Source organism: Globicephala melas, chromosome 11 (genome assembly GCF_963455315.2).
Source record: "Globicephala melas chromosome 11, mGloMel1.2, whole genome shotgun sequence".
Taxonomy (NCBI): domain Eukaryota; kingdom Metazoa; phylum Chordata; class Mammalia; order Artiodactyla; family Delphinidae; genus Globicephala; species Globicephala melas.
The window spans coordinates 30,919,436-30,935,553 of record NC_083324.2 but is presented as its reverse complement, the minus strand read 5'-3'; the positions used below and the strand labels follow the sequence as shown (position 1 = coordinate 30,935,553).

Genomic DNA, 16,118 nt, shown 5'->3' with positions numbered 1-16,118 from the left:
GCAAATGAAATCCAGCACTATATTGGAAAAAAAAGCACATCATCAAGGAATGCATGGAGAGTTTAATATAGTAAAATCCATGGTGTAATTAATTACATTGGGGGGAAAATCTCACATTTGATAAAATTCAACACCCATTCATAATAAAGCAGAATGGTACATCCTTACGTTGATACAGGGTATCTACCAAAAATCTACAACAAACACCATATTTAATGGTGCCATATTAGAAGCAGTCAAGAACAAGATAGAAATGTCACTATCATCATTGTTACTCAACATTGTGCTGGAGATTTTAGTCAGTGCAGTAAAATAAGGAAAAGGAAATAAAGACTGGACAGGAAGATACCAAATGTTATTACTTACAAACTCTATAACTACTTACATAGAAAATTCAAGAAAGCCTGTAAACTTCCTAGAACTAAATTAGAACTAAAAAAGTTTGCTGGGTATAAGATTATTATATAATACGAACTACATTTCAGTAACCATCAGTAGCTTATAAAATACAAATTTGAAAATATAATTTACAATAGTATTAAAAACTTTGAGATGTGTAGGAATTGTTCTGAGAAAACCACTGACAAAATTAATTCCTCTCAGTTTTTAGTTGAGGAAATAGAAGCCCCGAGAGGAGAAATGACCCCTCCAAGGACACCAGTAAGCCAGGGGCAATTTTGGATTTTCAGTGGCACCAAATCCTGGAGATCTGTGTTGGGTAATTTCAGCATTACCTTTCTTTTGTAAAAAATAAAACTCGTATTTTTCTGATTATAAATTCAGCATCCATGCATTCTAGAAAATATAGAAAATTCAGAAGAACATTTGGAAGTAGTTAAGTCACTAATATTCCCATCCTACTCCCTAGAACCAGGATCAATGATTTCGTGTATTTCCTTCAAAATTTTTGCCTGTGTATATTTACCTTTTTAAAAATAAAATTAGGATTATACCATGTATACCATTTTGTGCACTGCTTATTTTCACACACATTTCCCTGTATCCTCACCTAGTCTTTTTGAATATGATAATGTAGCACTCAGTTATGTTGGTGAAGCATATGCCATTTATTTAACCTGTTGAGTTTTCAGAGAAAAACCAAGTAGCAGATATGACTGTGATGATCCTGCAGATAAAAGTTAAACCCCAGAGGCAGCTCACACAATCGCAGCCATGAAGCGCAGGTGAGTTTCCAAGGCAAGTGGTTATCCTGCTGAAGGGGAAATGGCAAAAACCAACATCACATACCTGATCCCACCTGGAAAGGGATGGAGATCTGATTAGCAGGAAGTGAATGGGATTTGGAAAGACGCTATGCTTGGAGACCAATTAGCGCTGAGACTTTAGGTAATTCCCCACTCTTTGCAGCCTTGGCTTCCTTCGTGGCGGTAGCGGCGCCAGCTTCATCTAGGGCCGGCTCCTTCAGGCCTCAGAGCCTTTGCACTAGTCTTTCCTCTGCTGAAGTCACTCTGCCCTTCTCCCCACCTGGCTGCCTTTCACTACTCCGCTGACAAGGCTGGAGAGGTGACCTTACTACCTATCCCACAGAAGACAAAGTCGGGAGGTGCTCTGGCCACAGTCCCAGAGTCCAGATCTTCCATAGCCACTGTATCTGAAACAGAGGTCCCTTCCCCTTATTCTCCAACTGATTCATGTACCTCCCAACATTTATAATTATAACTTGTCATTATTTTGGCTACTGGCTGTTTCCTTGGGTCTTTTCTGTTTTCTCCTCTCAGGATGCCCCGCCCTCTTGGTGGCCGCTTTACTCTCCAGGCCTGGAACATGGGAGTTCTCGGGGCCCCATGAGAGTTCGTGAAATGACAAGAGAAACAACTGTGGGGACCCTAGGCCTGAGAACTTAGCGAAAACTGACGGGGTCTGGGCTGATCCCAATCTACAGGCGGAGGCGGGACGTCGGGTGGATTCTGGGCGGAGCGCGGGGGAATCTGGGCGGAGCCTCAGGGGCTCGATTGGGGCGTCGGGGCGGGGCTTCGGGGCTGCTGCGGAGTCAGTCTGACCTAGGCGCCCAGGCTACGCCTGATTGAGTTGTTCTGGCCGCTCGGCCCTCCGGCCACCATCCCACGCCGCCGTTAGGGGGCGTCTGCGCTCGTGGCGCCGCGTCTCGGCTGATAAGGCGCCGCCCGCGCCGGGCGGCAGGAGCCGCAACTCCGGGCGTGGGCTCAGTCGTCCCTTCTGCCGCCGCCACTGCCGCCGCCGCCGGGCGCGGGCTCACTCGTCCACGCGTTCTCGTTCCCCGGCCGCCGGCGTCTCCCGGCCCGGCTACCACCGCTGCTGCAGCGCAGTGAGTAGTAGGGGCGGGCCCACGGATTGGGGGCCCGGCTCGGGAGGGCCGGGCACTAGCAGAAACCCGCGCGGAGCAGCCCGGGGAGCGGGGTTGAGGGGAATCCGGGCGGCGGCGGGGCCGCACTGAAGGGACCGTGGGGAGCCCGGGCGGCGCGCTCCGGGGCTGGCACGAGCTCGCGGCGGGCTGACTGCGGCCGGGGGCCGGCCTTGGGCGGAGGTTCCGGGCCCCGCCCGGGTGTGGGGGGACGTGCGGGGACGTGCGGGTTCGGCGGACCCGGGTTCCAGGCTCGGGTGCGTGCCACCCTCCCGGCCCCGAGAGTCTCCCGTCCCACGCCGGGGCCGGATCGGGGCGGGGGACTCCGCCTGCGGGCAACAGCGAAGCCCTGCCCGGGTGGGAGCACCTCGAGGTTTGCTCGAAAATGATTTGTTTGGGGTGGTGCTTATTGGCCACCGTTTGCCTTAATTTAAAGCCTACGGCTGGGCTTCTGAGCCCAGCCTTAGGAGATTTTCCGCCCCAAAGAGATTGACTGCAGCTGAGTTCTTTATGCTCAGATTTGTGTGTGTCAGGGCATTTTTAATGCTGGATGTCAGAGGTGATAAATGGCCGTGGAAAGGGGGAGCCCCTGAAGCACCTGCCGGGCTGTCAGTGGTGGAGGCTGTGTCTGGGGAGTGGGATTCGAGAAATGAAACAGATCCTGTTTGGATATTCTGCTGAAGTTATCATGTTTCTGCAAGTATACCAGTTCTAGAACAAGTTGATAATTCCAATTTTAGGGCTTTGTGATAGAAGAGGTTTGAGTGGTCAAGAGACCCGAGGTGACCTGGTTTGGCTAAGAATGTTTGGGGTAGCCTAAGTGTCCCTTACCCTTTCCCCTTGGCATGTTCATTTTCTTGCGGTCACAAATGCCTAGGTACATGAGTGATCCCAAGATAGGAAAGAAGGGAGGGGCCAGCATTTAGCACAGGACCGAGCCCAAGATTGAGATGTTTTCAAATGAACAGATGTGTAGCTAGGAAAAGGAAAATCTTTGTACCTGCATGGTTGGCAGGCTGAGAGAACTTGCCCTTTGGCTGAGAACTATCAGGCCATACTAATACTTCATTTTGTTTAACACCATAGATATTAAGGATTGATGGTCAGGGACCGCCATAGATGCCATTTCTAAGGTTTGTGGGATTTGAATTTTCATAAATCATATTTTAAAGCATTACTGCATAAAGGAATTCTAGCGTTCTATGAATCCCTCAGTGTTTCTTGGATTTTGATATTTGGAGTCTGTTTAAAATGGAATACACGTATTTATTTGGATTTGGTTTTACCTTGGAGATAATCCTGAGTCATGCTTTAGAGAAGTTCCTTCTGTGATGAAGAGCTCAGCTGTCTGGTGGTCTCTGTGGAAGCCAGATGCTTCCCTTTACCTGTAGGTCTCCCTTCTGGAGCTCGGGGGAAAGGAGAATGGTGTAGGGGAGACTGGAAGCAGATTAAGAGGCCTTCTCTTTATGTGTGCCCTGTCTCCATGCCCATGCTCTAAATTACTTGTGTTCACACTCTCAAGTTTCTCAATTTACCACAGAAATTTTATTTATGCTACTGCCACTCGTATTTTCACATTTGTTTGATACTTGTCAGTTTACCAGTGGTTTTTTTAAAAAATAAATTTATTTATTTTGGCTGTGTTGGGTCTTCGTTGCTGTGCGCAGGCTTTCTCTAGTTGTGGCGAGCGGGGGCTACTCTTCCTTGTGGTGCACAGGCTTCTCATTGCGGTGGCTTCTCTTGTTGTGGAGCACAGGCTCTAGGCGCACGGGCTTCAGTAGTTGTGGCACATGGGCTCAGTAGTTGTGGCTCATGGGCTCTAGAGCACAGGCTCAGTAGTTGCGGCGCACGGGCTTAGTTCTCTGCAGCATGTGGGATCTTCCCGGACCAGGTCTCGAACCCGTGTCCCCTGCACTGGCAGGTGGATTCTTAACCACTGCGCCACCAGGGAAGTCCTACCAATGGTTTTTCATTCATGACCTCATTTTCTTCTCTGCAAGAAGCAGCTGGGCATAAAGAGTGATTTACTCAGTCTCATAATTAGTAATGGAGTCGACTTGGGATACAGATCCTCACCGGTGACCAGTTCTCTTTCTTCTGCGTTGGCCTGCCTGTGACTTCAGAATTCTAGTCCGGATCTTTTACCCTGTAGGCCAGTTGTTGCCTTTGTGTTGTGCCCAAGTGGTATCATTACTTTTGGGAAGGTGCCGTTATTCCGTTTTATTTTACAGAAACAGAGTAAGAGGAATTTTATGGTTTTGTGACTGTTTGTGGCAGCTCTTTAGTATTAAAGTCACTTTTCAACGTAGAGCGCCTTTCTCCTAGACCACAAAAGGATTAGTTTTCGGACAAAACAATCCATTTCTGCAGTGGTTATGGTTGGGGTAAACCTAACACCATAATCACATTCCCCTTGTGCGCCTGGCTACCTATGCCACCTTGTATGTGAATGTTAACCCAAAAGACTCCTTTAGATGTCGCTGAACTAGTTACTATAAAAAGTATTTCACTTTCAAACTCCCACATTTCAAGAACAGAGAAATTCAGCGCAAAGGTAACTCAGAGGGTATGTATAGATGGAATTTATTGAGTCTTCTTTTCTGAAAGCCAGACACAAAGATTTCAGTAGGAAGGTGTTTTAAAAGGGCTACCTGGAAACTTTGGGAAGGCAGTAGTTATACATTTTTATTATTTATTCAAGTTTGGAGGTGTGTATTGCAGTGTATAGGTTATTATGTAGGAGCAGGACTTTTAGCCCGGAGAATTCTTAGTCTGTAGCAGAAATGGTAAACCCAGAATATTTGTGTTAAATTAGTTCATCATAACCATGAAGCCTGTAATTGAGTTCTGCAGTGGTGAGGAGAATGACTTTCAGGTGTTCTTATGCTACTCTTTAAGTCATTAACTTGTTGAATTGTGTAGTTTTCACATTTGCTACTATGGAAAATTTTTAGCGATTTCTTTTAAGACTTATATAAATTCTTGAGTGTGTGTTTTCCTTAACGTAATTATCTGCTAACATTACACTGTCAGACTTTGTACATTAGTCATAATTTTCAGTACTGCTTTACATTCTTTGGGAACGGTCAGCTGGTTGTTTCCACATGTATTTTATTTGCGCCAAAGGTCAGCTCTTTTCAGGTGAACTGATTTTATAGGGTCAGAAGTCTTTCTTTGAACTTTACAATTGTTTGTGCTTGGCTGCATTCACTGTTGTTTAAAATGATTGTTAGAAAGGAAAGTCACTTTAAAGGAAATTTTTTTTCATTGTTACCTTCATAATCTCCATTCCTGGACAGTTTTGTGATTTTTCTTTGTGTTCATCAAGTAAAACAGGCCCATTTGATGCCCATTTCAAGATCTTCCTTCTGCTGCCTGTCTTGTGGTCCTTTAATTTCTCATTAAGCCCTCCACTGGAGAGTGCCAGAAGGGAGAGAAGATGAAAAGCAAATGAATCATTTTCTAACTGTTAGCAGCTCTGGAAGATGACTTGGAAATTGAAGCTATTCCGGAAATTCTTTTGCTTTCATTCATCTGCATTGTCTCTGAGACGGTCCTAACAGTCATCAATTCAGAGGTCGATTATCCAGCTCTTGGTTGACCAGGAATCTCTGCCTTTTTTTGGTTTGTTTCTTGCTGTATCTGAGCATCTTCACAGAGGATGTTTAGAAGTAAGGTGCAGAGATAAAATTTAAACTAATCAATACTATTTTTTCCCCTTAGAGCTCTTTAGTGAATGTTTTGATTTGGGGGGATAGTTTAATAGTTGTTATTGGAAGTGACTAATAGTAACTTCATTTTATTTTGATGTATGTTACACACAAATGAAGGGAGGCTTTTGGGTACTTTTTAAGAAACATGGGCTTATATAGATTCCCATAATTGCTTTTCTGAGTTATTAAGTTTGGTGTTTTATTACATCTTTGTACTGCAACAGAACCTTGTCTTTTGCTGTGGAACAGGTTCAGGGGCATCATCTAATTTTGTGTGTGTGTGTGTGTTTGCTCAAAAAGTTATCTTGTTTTGATTTAGCAGTAAAAAAGAAAAAGATTAATAGTGGACAGTCCTTGCATAACAGCTGTAACTTTGATGATGTCTGTTTTTTTACTTGTCTTTGGTCTCCCATTTCTTACCATTCGGATATTCATGGAGTGGGGTTCTTTACTTCACTTAAGACAGAGGACAGGGCTTCCCTGGTGGCGCAGTGGTTAAGACTCCGCTTGCCAATGCAGGGTACATGGGTTCGAGCTGTGGTCCGGGAAGATCCCACATGCTGCGGAACAGTTAAGCCCGAGCACCACAACTGCTGAGCCTGAGCTCGGGAGCCCGCAAGCCACAACTACTGAGCCCGCGTGCCACAGCTACTGAAGCCCGCGTGCCTAGAGCCCGTGCTCCGCAACAGGAGAAGCCACTGCAATGAGAAGCTCGCGCACCACAACGAAGAGTAGCCCCCATTCGCCGCAACTAGAGAGAAAGCCCACGCACAGCAATGAAGACCCAATGCAGACAAAAATAAAGTAAATAAAATAAATAAGTTAAAAAAAAAGAGAAAAGACAGAGTATAGCAGCCTTCAATTACACTAGTGAGTAGGTTCTTGCTATTTTGCTTCAGGGGAATTTTTACAAACCCATTGTGATTGCTCGCTTTGAGTTACTGTTAAATAATAAACCCCTACGAGGTGGATAGGGTTAATAGATGGCTGTAGGGGTGTTTTAAGTTAATCCTTTCGATTTCTCATTTCTTGGATTCTGTTCTTTCAATTTCTATCCAAGGAGGGGTTTTATGGAAAGATCTGGACTAGGAGTCGGGAAACCCAAGCTCTTGTTCAGTTACTTTCTAGCTGTGGGGACTTGAGCAAGTCTCTTAATCTGCCGGTTCTCTCTTTTGCATCTCTAAAAGGGGGATAGTTATTCACACTCTGCTACTGTATCAGGAATGTTGGGGGGACACTCCCCCCTCCCCGCCCCCACCCATTACTTAAATTGTTTCTTTATTCAAGAATCCCTTTTCAGGTTGTGCTAATATGCCTGCAGAGTTTAAGCTCTTCCCGGAAGTCCTCCATTTTCACATTTGGAATGGTTCTTGGTCTTCCTTTGCTCAGGTCTCTGCCAGTCCATGTATTATATAGTACTTTTTGTTTGTTTGTTTGTTTTCATTTTTGGCTGTGTTGGGTCTTCGTTGCTGCACGCGCACTTTCTCTAGTTGAGGCAAGCAGGGGCTACTCTTCATGGCGGTACGCGGGCTTCTCATCGCGGTGGCTTCTCTTGTCGCGGAGCACAGGCTCTAGAGCACAGGCTCAGTAGTTGTGGCGCACGGGCTTAGCTGCTCCGAGGCATGTGGGATCTTCCCGGACTAGGTCTCGAACCCGTGTACCCTGCATTGGCAGATGGATTCTTAACCACTGCACCACCAGGGAAGCCCTTATATAGTACTTTTGAATTTTATTCTGTCCTTCAGTTGCTGCTTGTTGCCTTTCTTCATAGATTGAAAGCTCCACGAGGGCAAGGACCATACCTTTCCTTGCTCTACCCTGCAGTAAATGTCGGTTGACTGAATTATTTTTGAGGCTGTCAGTAATGAATACTTCAGGTGATGCGAAAATGCCAAAGATGGGCATCTTACCAGAACTTTGGGATGACTGGCCTTTTAAATCGCTCAGTTGCTGATCTACTGATCTGTCGGTTGGATCAGTAACTGAATCAGGTGCTCGTAATACAAATTGGTAAAACGTATTTCTTGGTTCTGTTACTTCAAATACTGTTTATGAAGCAAGTCAGAGGAATGAAAGGCTGTCACAACAGCCCTGAATTTGTTCCATTTCTCACCCTATAGCATGTGGAGACCTATCTATATCCAACTGCTGAGTGTGGAGAATAAAAACTGACCCCACATTGTCTGGTCCACATTTTACCTTGTTTGCTTTGAAGAATTTGCAAGGTAGAGAAATAGATGCTTCAGGCTCTGATTTCAGCCCCTGCTGTGCTATGCAAATGTTCTCTACATGCCTGAGTGACCTTTTGAGAAAGAGCCTTTGTGATCTTCTGTAGCCAGGGCCTGTTCTGGGAATTAGTGTGCCAGATTCCTCTAAAAGTGGGAAAAGTGAATCTGTGCAAAGACCACGTTAAGAAAAAAAAAAAAAAAGCAACCGAAACAGCGCTTTTCCTGGCTAAATACGGATAACTCCATGTTTCTTACTGTCTTTTGCCAAAGCTTTTGAAATTTGCTCTGGAGTTTGCTTTGCCGGGTGATTTGGGGAAATGATGTGTGTGAGGGAGAACTGACTAAAGCAGTTCAGTAACTGGGAAACTGTTTAAGTGCTTTTGAATTGTAGATAAAAATAAATTCAAACTGGCATCTTTAGTATCTGGGTGTTTATCCGTGTCTTCAGGCCAGCTCTCCATAAGCGCCAGGGGACTGCCTCTCAGATGTGTAAGGTTCTTTTTGCCCTCAATTGTACTTTAATGGTTTGGCATTTAACTGTTTTCTGTTTGTTTTGATTATTGTACAAAATGAAATGTATCATTATTAAAAGTATAATTAGTTTTTCTATTTTACAAAAGAGCTACCATTCTGACATACTTCTCCTGGAAAGAGATACCGGTGTCTTGGAGGTTTATAATTTTTAATGCTTTTGCTATGGTGTTTAGTTTATATAGCTGAAATGCTGATGAAAAAGTTTTCCCTTTCCCTCTTTCTCTTAACCTTTTTGATAAGGATCATCACAGGTTTGTACCAGGATAAGGTTGTAGAGGTAATCATAGTGTTCTCCTGTAGGAATTCTAAACATTGAATTTTCGGAGAAGGTAGGTAGAGTTTGAATGACTGGTTTACTCACTAGGCTCTCTACCTTCTCTAAGTATAGGATAACTCTTTCTCTGTAAAGATTTGCCAGTCTCTTGGGGACCCATAGAAGGCCTTAGAGGAATCCTTTCCTCCCCAGATCTTTGCCTTGTAGCAGGTTTTAGTTGAGCAAAGATGAGTAGTTTTCTGGTGTTTGGCCTGCTCTGTTGGGTGAGAAAACTTTTCTATTCTGTTTTCATAGTTTCATGCACTGTCACATGTCTTTTTCTCTTCCCCAAGTTTCCCTGGAACCTGGGCTCCCCGAGACGCAGCACTGGAGCAGATGGATAATGGAGACTGGGGCTATATGGTGAGAGGCTTTTGCAGATGCATTTTGAAGGCCGGCAAATTATTTTTGTGTGTCTTTCCCCGCCTCTTATGTATTTTTAGGTATAATACATCTCATAAGAATGAAAATTATCAGTGGTGCAAACCGCCCCCCCCAGTTAGTTTAGATGTATTTTTTGGGTGTTTTAACTTTGGTGTTTTTAGGTAAGCAAGCTCAACATGGACTCTCTATGTAACTTTTGATAATCATTTTTGTTTTTGGTCTTTAAAGTATGTTGCCCTTAAAACTCTTCCATCATAGAGTAGTGACTGTTAAATGTCTAGTAGGTAATGGGTAGAGAGGACATTTTCTTGTGGTTGGGAAGGTTAACGGTTGAGAAGGTGCGACTTCTCCCACTAGCACTTTTTCTCACATGTGCATGTGTCTTCCTATTTTCCTTTTCCTTTGCTAAGAAATATTTTATTTGTATAGTACCTGTCTTTATTTGTCTTATTTTATTTCTTAAATATGATTTTAAAAACCAAAGGTATGTATTATTTAGAGAAGCTTGCTTTTCAAAATTAAAGGCCAGATTGCAACATTAATGTTACAAAAGTGAATATACTATCAGATTATGAAATTTGAAAGCTGCTATTAGCCTTTGGATATATGAGATTGTGCTGACCAAACTGTGTATTTTAACTTAGTATTTGATACTGGTATTTCCATGAAAAAGTTAGGAAGATTAGGTCTACACAAATTTTTATTTTTAAAATAAATTTCATGATTTCCCGCCTCCTTTTGAGGGGGAAAAGACAAAAGAAATATTGAAAGTAGATGTTTTATGTTATCAAATCATTTTTATTCTATTTTATGTTAAATTGAGTTAAGAAAAATGAAAGTTTTTTTTTTTTTTTTTAAATCTGAAAAAAACTTAAATGAGTATATTTTAGTTTGGCCTCTCTCCTCCCATAATATACTCTGACCTGAAAACTTCTCTCTAGATACTGGGCCTGAAATAAAGTGCCTTTGGAAGCCATGTCCTCCTTTTTTAGTGTACGGCTTTGAAGAATTGGACGTATCCCTTTTCTCTGTTGAAAGCAAATGTTAGATCTCTTCATCCGGGTGGGTTTCTCACTGAAAATAAAGCTATATTTTGCATCAGTGGATTGCTAGATGTGTTGTAGCCTGAATCTTTTGCTTTGCTTGTTACCACTAATTTTCTTAATCTGTCAAAGTTAGGATTTAAAAACATTTCAGATGACTGATCATTTTTTAAAAACTTGCAGATGACTGACCCAGTCACGTTAAATGTAGGTGGACACTTGTACACAACGTCTCTCACCACACTGACGCGTTACCCGGATTCCATGCTTGGAGCTATGTTTGGGGGGGACTTCCCCACAGCTCGAGACCCTCAAGGCAATTACTTCATTGATCGAGATGGACCTCTTTTCCGATATGTCCTCAACTTCTTGCGAACTTCAGAGTTGACCTTACCCCTGGATTTTAAGGAATTTGATCTGCTTCGAAAAGAAGCAGATTTTTATCAGATTGAGCCCTTGATTCAGTGTCTCAATGACCCCAAGCCTTTGTATCCTATGGATACTTTTGAAGAAGTTGTGGAGTTATCTAGTACTCGGAAGCTTTCTAAGTACTCCAATCCAGTAGCTGTCATCATAACCCAATTAACCATCACCACCAAGGTCCATTCCTTACTAGAAGGTATATCAAACTATTTTACAAAGTGGAATAAGCATATGATGGACACCAGAGATTGCCAGGTTTCCTTTACTTTTGGACCCTGTGATTATCACCAGGAAGTTTCTCTCCGAGTCCACCTGATGGAATACATTACAAAACAAGGTTTCACAATCCGAAACACCCGAGTGCATCACATGAGTGAGCGGGCCAACGAGAACACAGTGGAGCACAACTGGACTTTCTGCAGGCTGGCCCGGAAGACAGATGACTGACCTCCAGCACTGGGAGAAGTTCCTGGAAATGGACTCTCCAGGAGATCGAAGAGGCTGATTTTTTTTTTTTTTTTTAAATCACAGTGTGAGTTTTTTTTTTTTTTAATATTTGTATTTATTTGAAGGCACTGGGGACCAGAAGGAAGGAAGTTTTGTGCTTCAGCAGACTCCTCTATGTTTTGTTCCCTTCACCCTGAGTATGCATGTGCCTGTTCAGAGCCTCCAGATACCTTTTTTATAAAAAGAAGTCTGAAAATCATTATGGTATATAATCTACCCCTAACAGCTTTTTTTTATTACAGTGCTAAAATGATTTCTGATTAAATAGTCCCTAACTCAACTAGAAGGCTAAAAATGCAGGAATGAAAGAATAAACAGAGTACTCATGATGCCTTTGGGAAAAATCAAAACATCATGTAGGGTGACCTAGTTTTCAAACCAATAAGCAGTATTATAATATTAAAGGAAAACTGTTCCAATCATTTAAAAGTACTTGTTAAGTACTGCTTTTTACAGTTATGACAACTGTTTCTTTCTATGCATATAAATCAAGCAACCAAATATCTGTAGCCATGGAAATGTCTGACTAGAAATATTTATATTGGCTTCTGAATACAAAATGTCCCTGTGGTAGAAATCTTACTTCTTATGCCTGGTGCAGTATAATTCCCAAGTGTACTGTCTACCAGAATAAATAAATAAATGAAATGTGAAAATTAGGTTTGTATTTATTGATTATTGTCAGTTAAGGGGGGAAATCATATTCTTTGTCTAAAATATGCATTGTTTTATGTCCCAATAAATGCTGCCTATAGCACATTTGTATTTGATTCAGGAGGACTCAGTGGAACTTTAGGATGTGGTTTATAGAATTCTACTATGCTGTTGAAGCAGGGAATTGATGGAATTATTAGTTTTGTCTAAAAGAATGCATATCTGGACAGTGAACGTACAGTTTGACAAATTTTTTTCAAATAGGACTTATTTTGAAGATTATAGATTTTTCTTCAGTAAGCCACCAGTTGTCATTGCTCTATGACCCTTATTATAGCTTTGTATCTATCGAGCACAGGGACAAACCGACTCTTCAGCCATTTTATTCTCATATATTATGGTGACCCACAAATGTATTTTGTTATTAAGGTTAAATTTCTGAGGAGAAGAAAACTGCAGTGAATGAAGGATCTAGAACAGTTGGAAATATCATGTACTTTTTAAAATTTTACTGTAGTCTTATTTTGCATAAGTTCATTTGATTTTGCATAAGTTCATTTGATTCTATTTCTTGGAAGTTACTCACTGGAAGGATTATGTTAGCTGTAGTGAAACTTCCTAGTTTGCTAGAACACCTTTTAAAAGAGAGTTCAGAAATTTCTTCCCCGTTGTCTAAGGGAGGAGTAGAGTACTGAGGCTGTGTGACTGGGGAAGCTCACTCCTTTTCTCCTCTGAGAAGATTCTGAAATTCTCTTTCAAAGAAGGATGAGAATATTTACTTACATCCATTTCTGCCCACGTCTCTCTGAAAACTTAAGATTTGACAAATGACCAATATCCAGAAACCTGTAACTACCCCATTTTTACCATCTTCAAACTAAAATCCCTTAATGTTATTGGTAGGTTGCTGTGGTTTCAGTAAATGTACTAAGTATGAGGTTATCTTTTTAGAAAATGGTCTCCTCCTTCAAACTGATTAGTGGTTACCTAAAAAAGAGACAAGAAAAGGAACAGCCCAGCCAGCTATGTGTTGTTGAGTTAGCTGAGGTGAATGAAAGATGAAATTATTTGGGTTGAAAACAGGTATGGAAATGGGAATGAATAATTGTTCCAAGGTTTTAAGAGTAAAACATCTATGAGGTCTCTTCCTTGTCCAGATTACTGGAGATAAGTTTGCTTTTGGTAAATTTTCTCAGATTTATAAATTATTAACAATTAAGTGATTATTTATATGAGTAAATTAGGAAAAGTAGCCCGCTGAGATTTTTTGCAATTTAATTTGTTTGATGGTATTCAATTTTGAGTGTTTTATATACTCGGGTAGTTGAAAATGATGTGAAAAATGTAGGTTGGTTATATTTGGGTAGTTTGAGACAATTATGTCTTTTATGAAACTTTAAATCATTTTTACTTTGGAAGAGTTGATTTTTTAAACATTTATGTTAGTTGTATTCCTAAGGCTGTATTTTTTTCCTTTTCATTTTTTTAATTGAAGTATAGTTGATGTACAATATAATATTGGTTTCAGGTGTACAACATAGTGATTCGACATTTATATACATTACGAATTGATCACTGTAAGTCTGGTAACCATCTGTCACCATACAAAGTTATCACACTATTATTGACTATACTCCCTATGCTGTACATTACGTCCCGTGGCTTGCTTATTTTATAACTGAAAGTTTGTACCTTTTAATCCCTTTCACCTACATCCCATCCCCACCTCCGCCAACCACCACTGTATCTATGAGTCTGTTTCTGTTCTGTTTTGTTTGCTCATTTGTTTTGTTTTTTAGATTCCACATGTAGGTGAAATCGTATGGTATTTGTCTTCCTGTGTTTGATTTATTTCACTTAGCCAGTACCGTCTTATGTCCATTCATGTTGTTGCAAATGGCACAATCTCATTCTTTTTTATGGCTGAGTAATATTCCTTTGTTTATGTACACCACAGTTTCTTTAGCCATTCATGTGTTGGACACTTAGGTTGCTTCCAGATCTTGGCTGTTGTAAATAGTGCTGCAGTGAACGTAAGGGTACATGTATCTTTTCAAATTAGTGTTTTTGTTTTCTTTGGGTAAATACCCAGAAGTGGAATTGCTGGATTGTATCATAGTTCTATTTTTAATTTTTTGAGGAACCTCCATACTGTTTTCCATAGAGGCGGCACCAACTTACATTCCCTGCGGCAGTGCACAAGTGTTTCCTTCTCTCCATATCCTTGCCAGTACTTGTTATTTATTACCTTTTTTTTTTTTTTTTTTTGGTACGCGGGCCTCTCACTGCTGTGGCCTCTCCCGTTGCGGAGCACAGGCTCCGGACGCGCAGGCCCAGCGGCCATGGCTCACGGGCCCAGCCGCTCCGCGGGCACGTGGGATCCTCCCGGACCGGGGCACGAACCCACGTCCCCTGCATCGGCAGGCGGACTCCCAATCACTGCGCCACCAGGGAAGCCCTATTTATTACCTTTTTAATGACAGCCATTCTGATTGGTGTGTGGTGATCTACATTTTATTTAGATTATACCAAGTATAGGCACTTTTAGAAGAGGATTGTGTGTGTGTGTGTGTGTGTGTATGTGTTCTTTTAAGCCCTGGGATAAATAAATGTGTGCTATAAGGACACAAGTGATAACTAATGAGTCTATTGGCTTTTGCTAGCTCTAAAGCAAATCCTGGCATTTAACAAAATAGAAGCTGCAAATGGATAGTGCTACTGTTTTTTTATTGTGGGAAATTTCAAACATATTCGGAAGTAGAATAATGTAAACACCCACGTACCCATTGAATAGCTTCAACAATGATTCACTCCCCCTTTTTCTTCCCATGGATTATTTTGAAATAAATCACAGATATTTCATCTGCTTCAGTCTGTGTCTCTGGAAGATAATGATCCTTTTTAAAAAATACATACATATGTAGTTGTAGATTTTAATGATGCACATGCCATAGTACCATTACCACGTGGTGGTGCCTCCTGAATGCTGTTGATTATTTCATAGCCTGGATCTCCAGCCTTGTAATAGTGGTCTTATATATTTCTCATAGGCAGGGTTCCCCTGTTTGTAGAAAAAAGTGCATTGTTAAGACAGACTATTTCTGCCAGGATTAATGACTTCTACTTTCAAATTAAGTTTTTAGTTTCAAAAAAGTAACATTACATACGATTCTTAATATTTTAATTTATTTTTAAAATTCATTTTGTGTGAACATATGGGGAAACATTTTTTCCAAAGGGCATCCTTCCTTTTCTCATGCAGATTTTAAATTGTGGATGCAGGTGGCCAATTAAAAAAACACAGCTATCATTTGCTTTTGGGATTTAATACAAATGAAAGGCTTGACTCTTTGAGGCTCTTTGAAATTGAACATGTTAACCACAAAGCAAGGAGCCAGAAGGTGAAATCAGGTAAGCAATATTCTGTGTCAGAATTGGGTATCCCCATTATTCTCTAATGTGATGTCTTGATTTCTTTTCTTCACAGCTCTACCCCCATCTTTTATAGTATTTACTTGTTTACTTTTTTGCCTGTCTCAGTTAAAACTGTAAGCTCTTTGACGACAGGGTCTATGACTCTTTTGTTCTCCTGTGTCCTCAGTACCTAGAATAGTTTCTGGCATACCTCATATGCTCAGTAACTATTTGTTGAATGATTGAATGAATGCATGGATCAGATTGAATGAATGCATGGATCAGTAGTTGCATCTGGCAACTACTTGAATAAATTTCTGCAATAGAATAATTGGGGAGAAATAGGATTCTTATTTTGAAATTATCCCCAGTGGTTCTTTCACTGCTTGCATCTATAGGGAATCACTTAGATAGGAGTGCACGTGGGGAACAGGAACAGTCTTTTGCAGTTCATTTCGGAGAAACTGTCTTGAAATAGCATCCAAATCAGGAAAAAAGCCAAAAGGCAGAACACCATAGCGAGAGTAAACCATGGGAGTGCATCATCCTGTCTGGGGATAAAGC

At 41.4% G+C, this 16,118-nt stretch overlaps 2 protein-coding genes across 9 annotated transcripts in view; one reads left to right on the top strand and one right to left on the bottom strand.

Moving 5' to 3' along the window:
- KCTD6 (potassium channel tetramerization domain containing 6) overlaps window positions 1-12,139 on the top strand; it is a 57,711-nt gene extending 45,572 nt beyond the window's left edge. For 2 of the 8 annotated variants that reach the window (XM_060308056.2, XM_060308055.2), the window contains 2 exons: window positions 9,423-9,492; window positions 10,740-12,139. In XM_060308056.2, coding sequence (XP_060164039.1) covers window positions 9,466-9,492; window positions 10,740-11,426 — 714 coding nt within the window. In that variant the 5' untranslated portion in view covers window positions 9,423-9,465 and the 3' untranslated portion in view covers window positions 11,427-12,139. The other 6 variants (XM_030867558.3, XM_030867559.3, XM_030867555.3 and 3 more) reach the window with 6 other exon arrangements.
- Window positions 12,140-14,860: 2,721 nt separating this feature from the next.
- The window catches only part of ACOX2 (acyl-CoA oxidase 2), a 35,705-nt gene continuing 34,447 nt past the window's right edge, over window positions 14,861-16,118 (bottom strand). Inside the window, exon 15 of the mRNA XM_060308247.1 lies at window positions 14,861-15,201. Coding sequence (XP_060164230.1) covers window positions 15,139-15,201 — 63 coding nt within the window. The 3' untranslated portion in view covers window positions 14,861-15,138. The remainder of the gene's footprint in view (window positions 15,202-16,118) is intronic.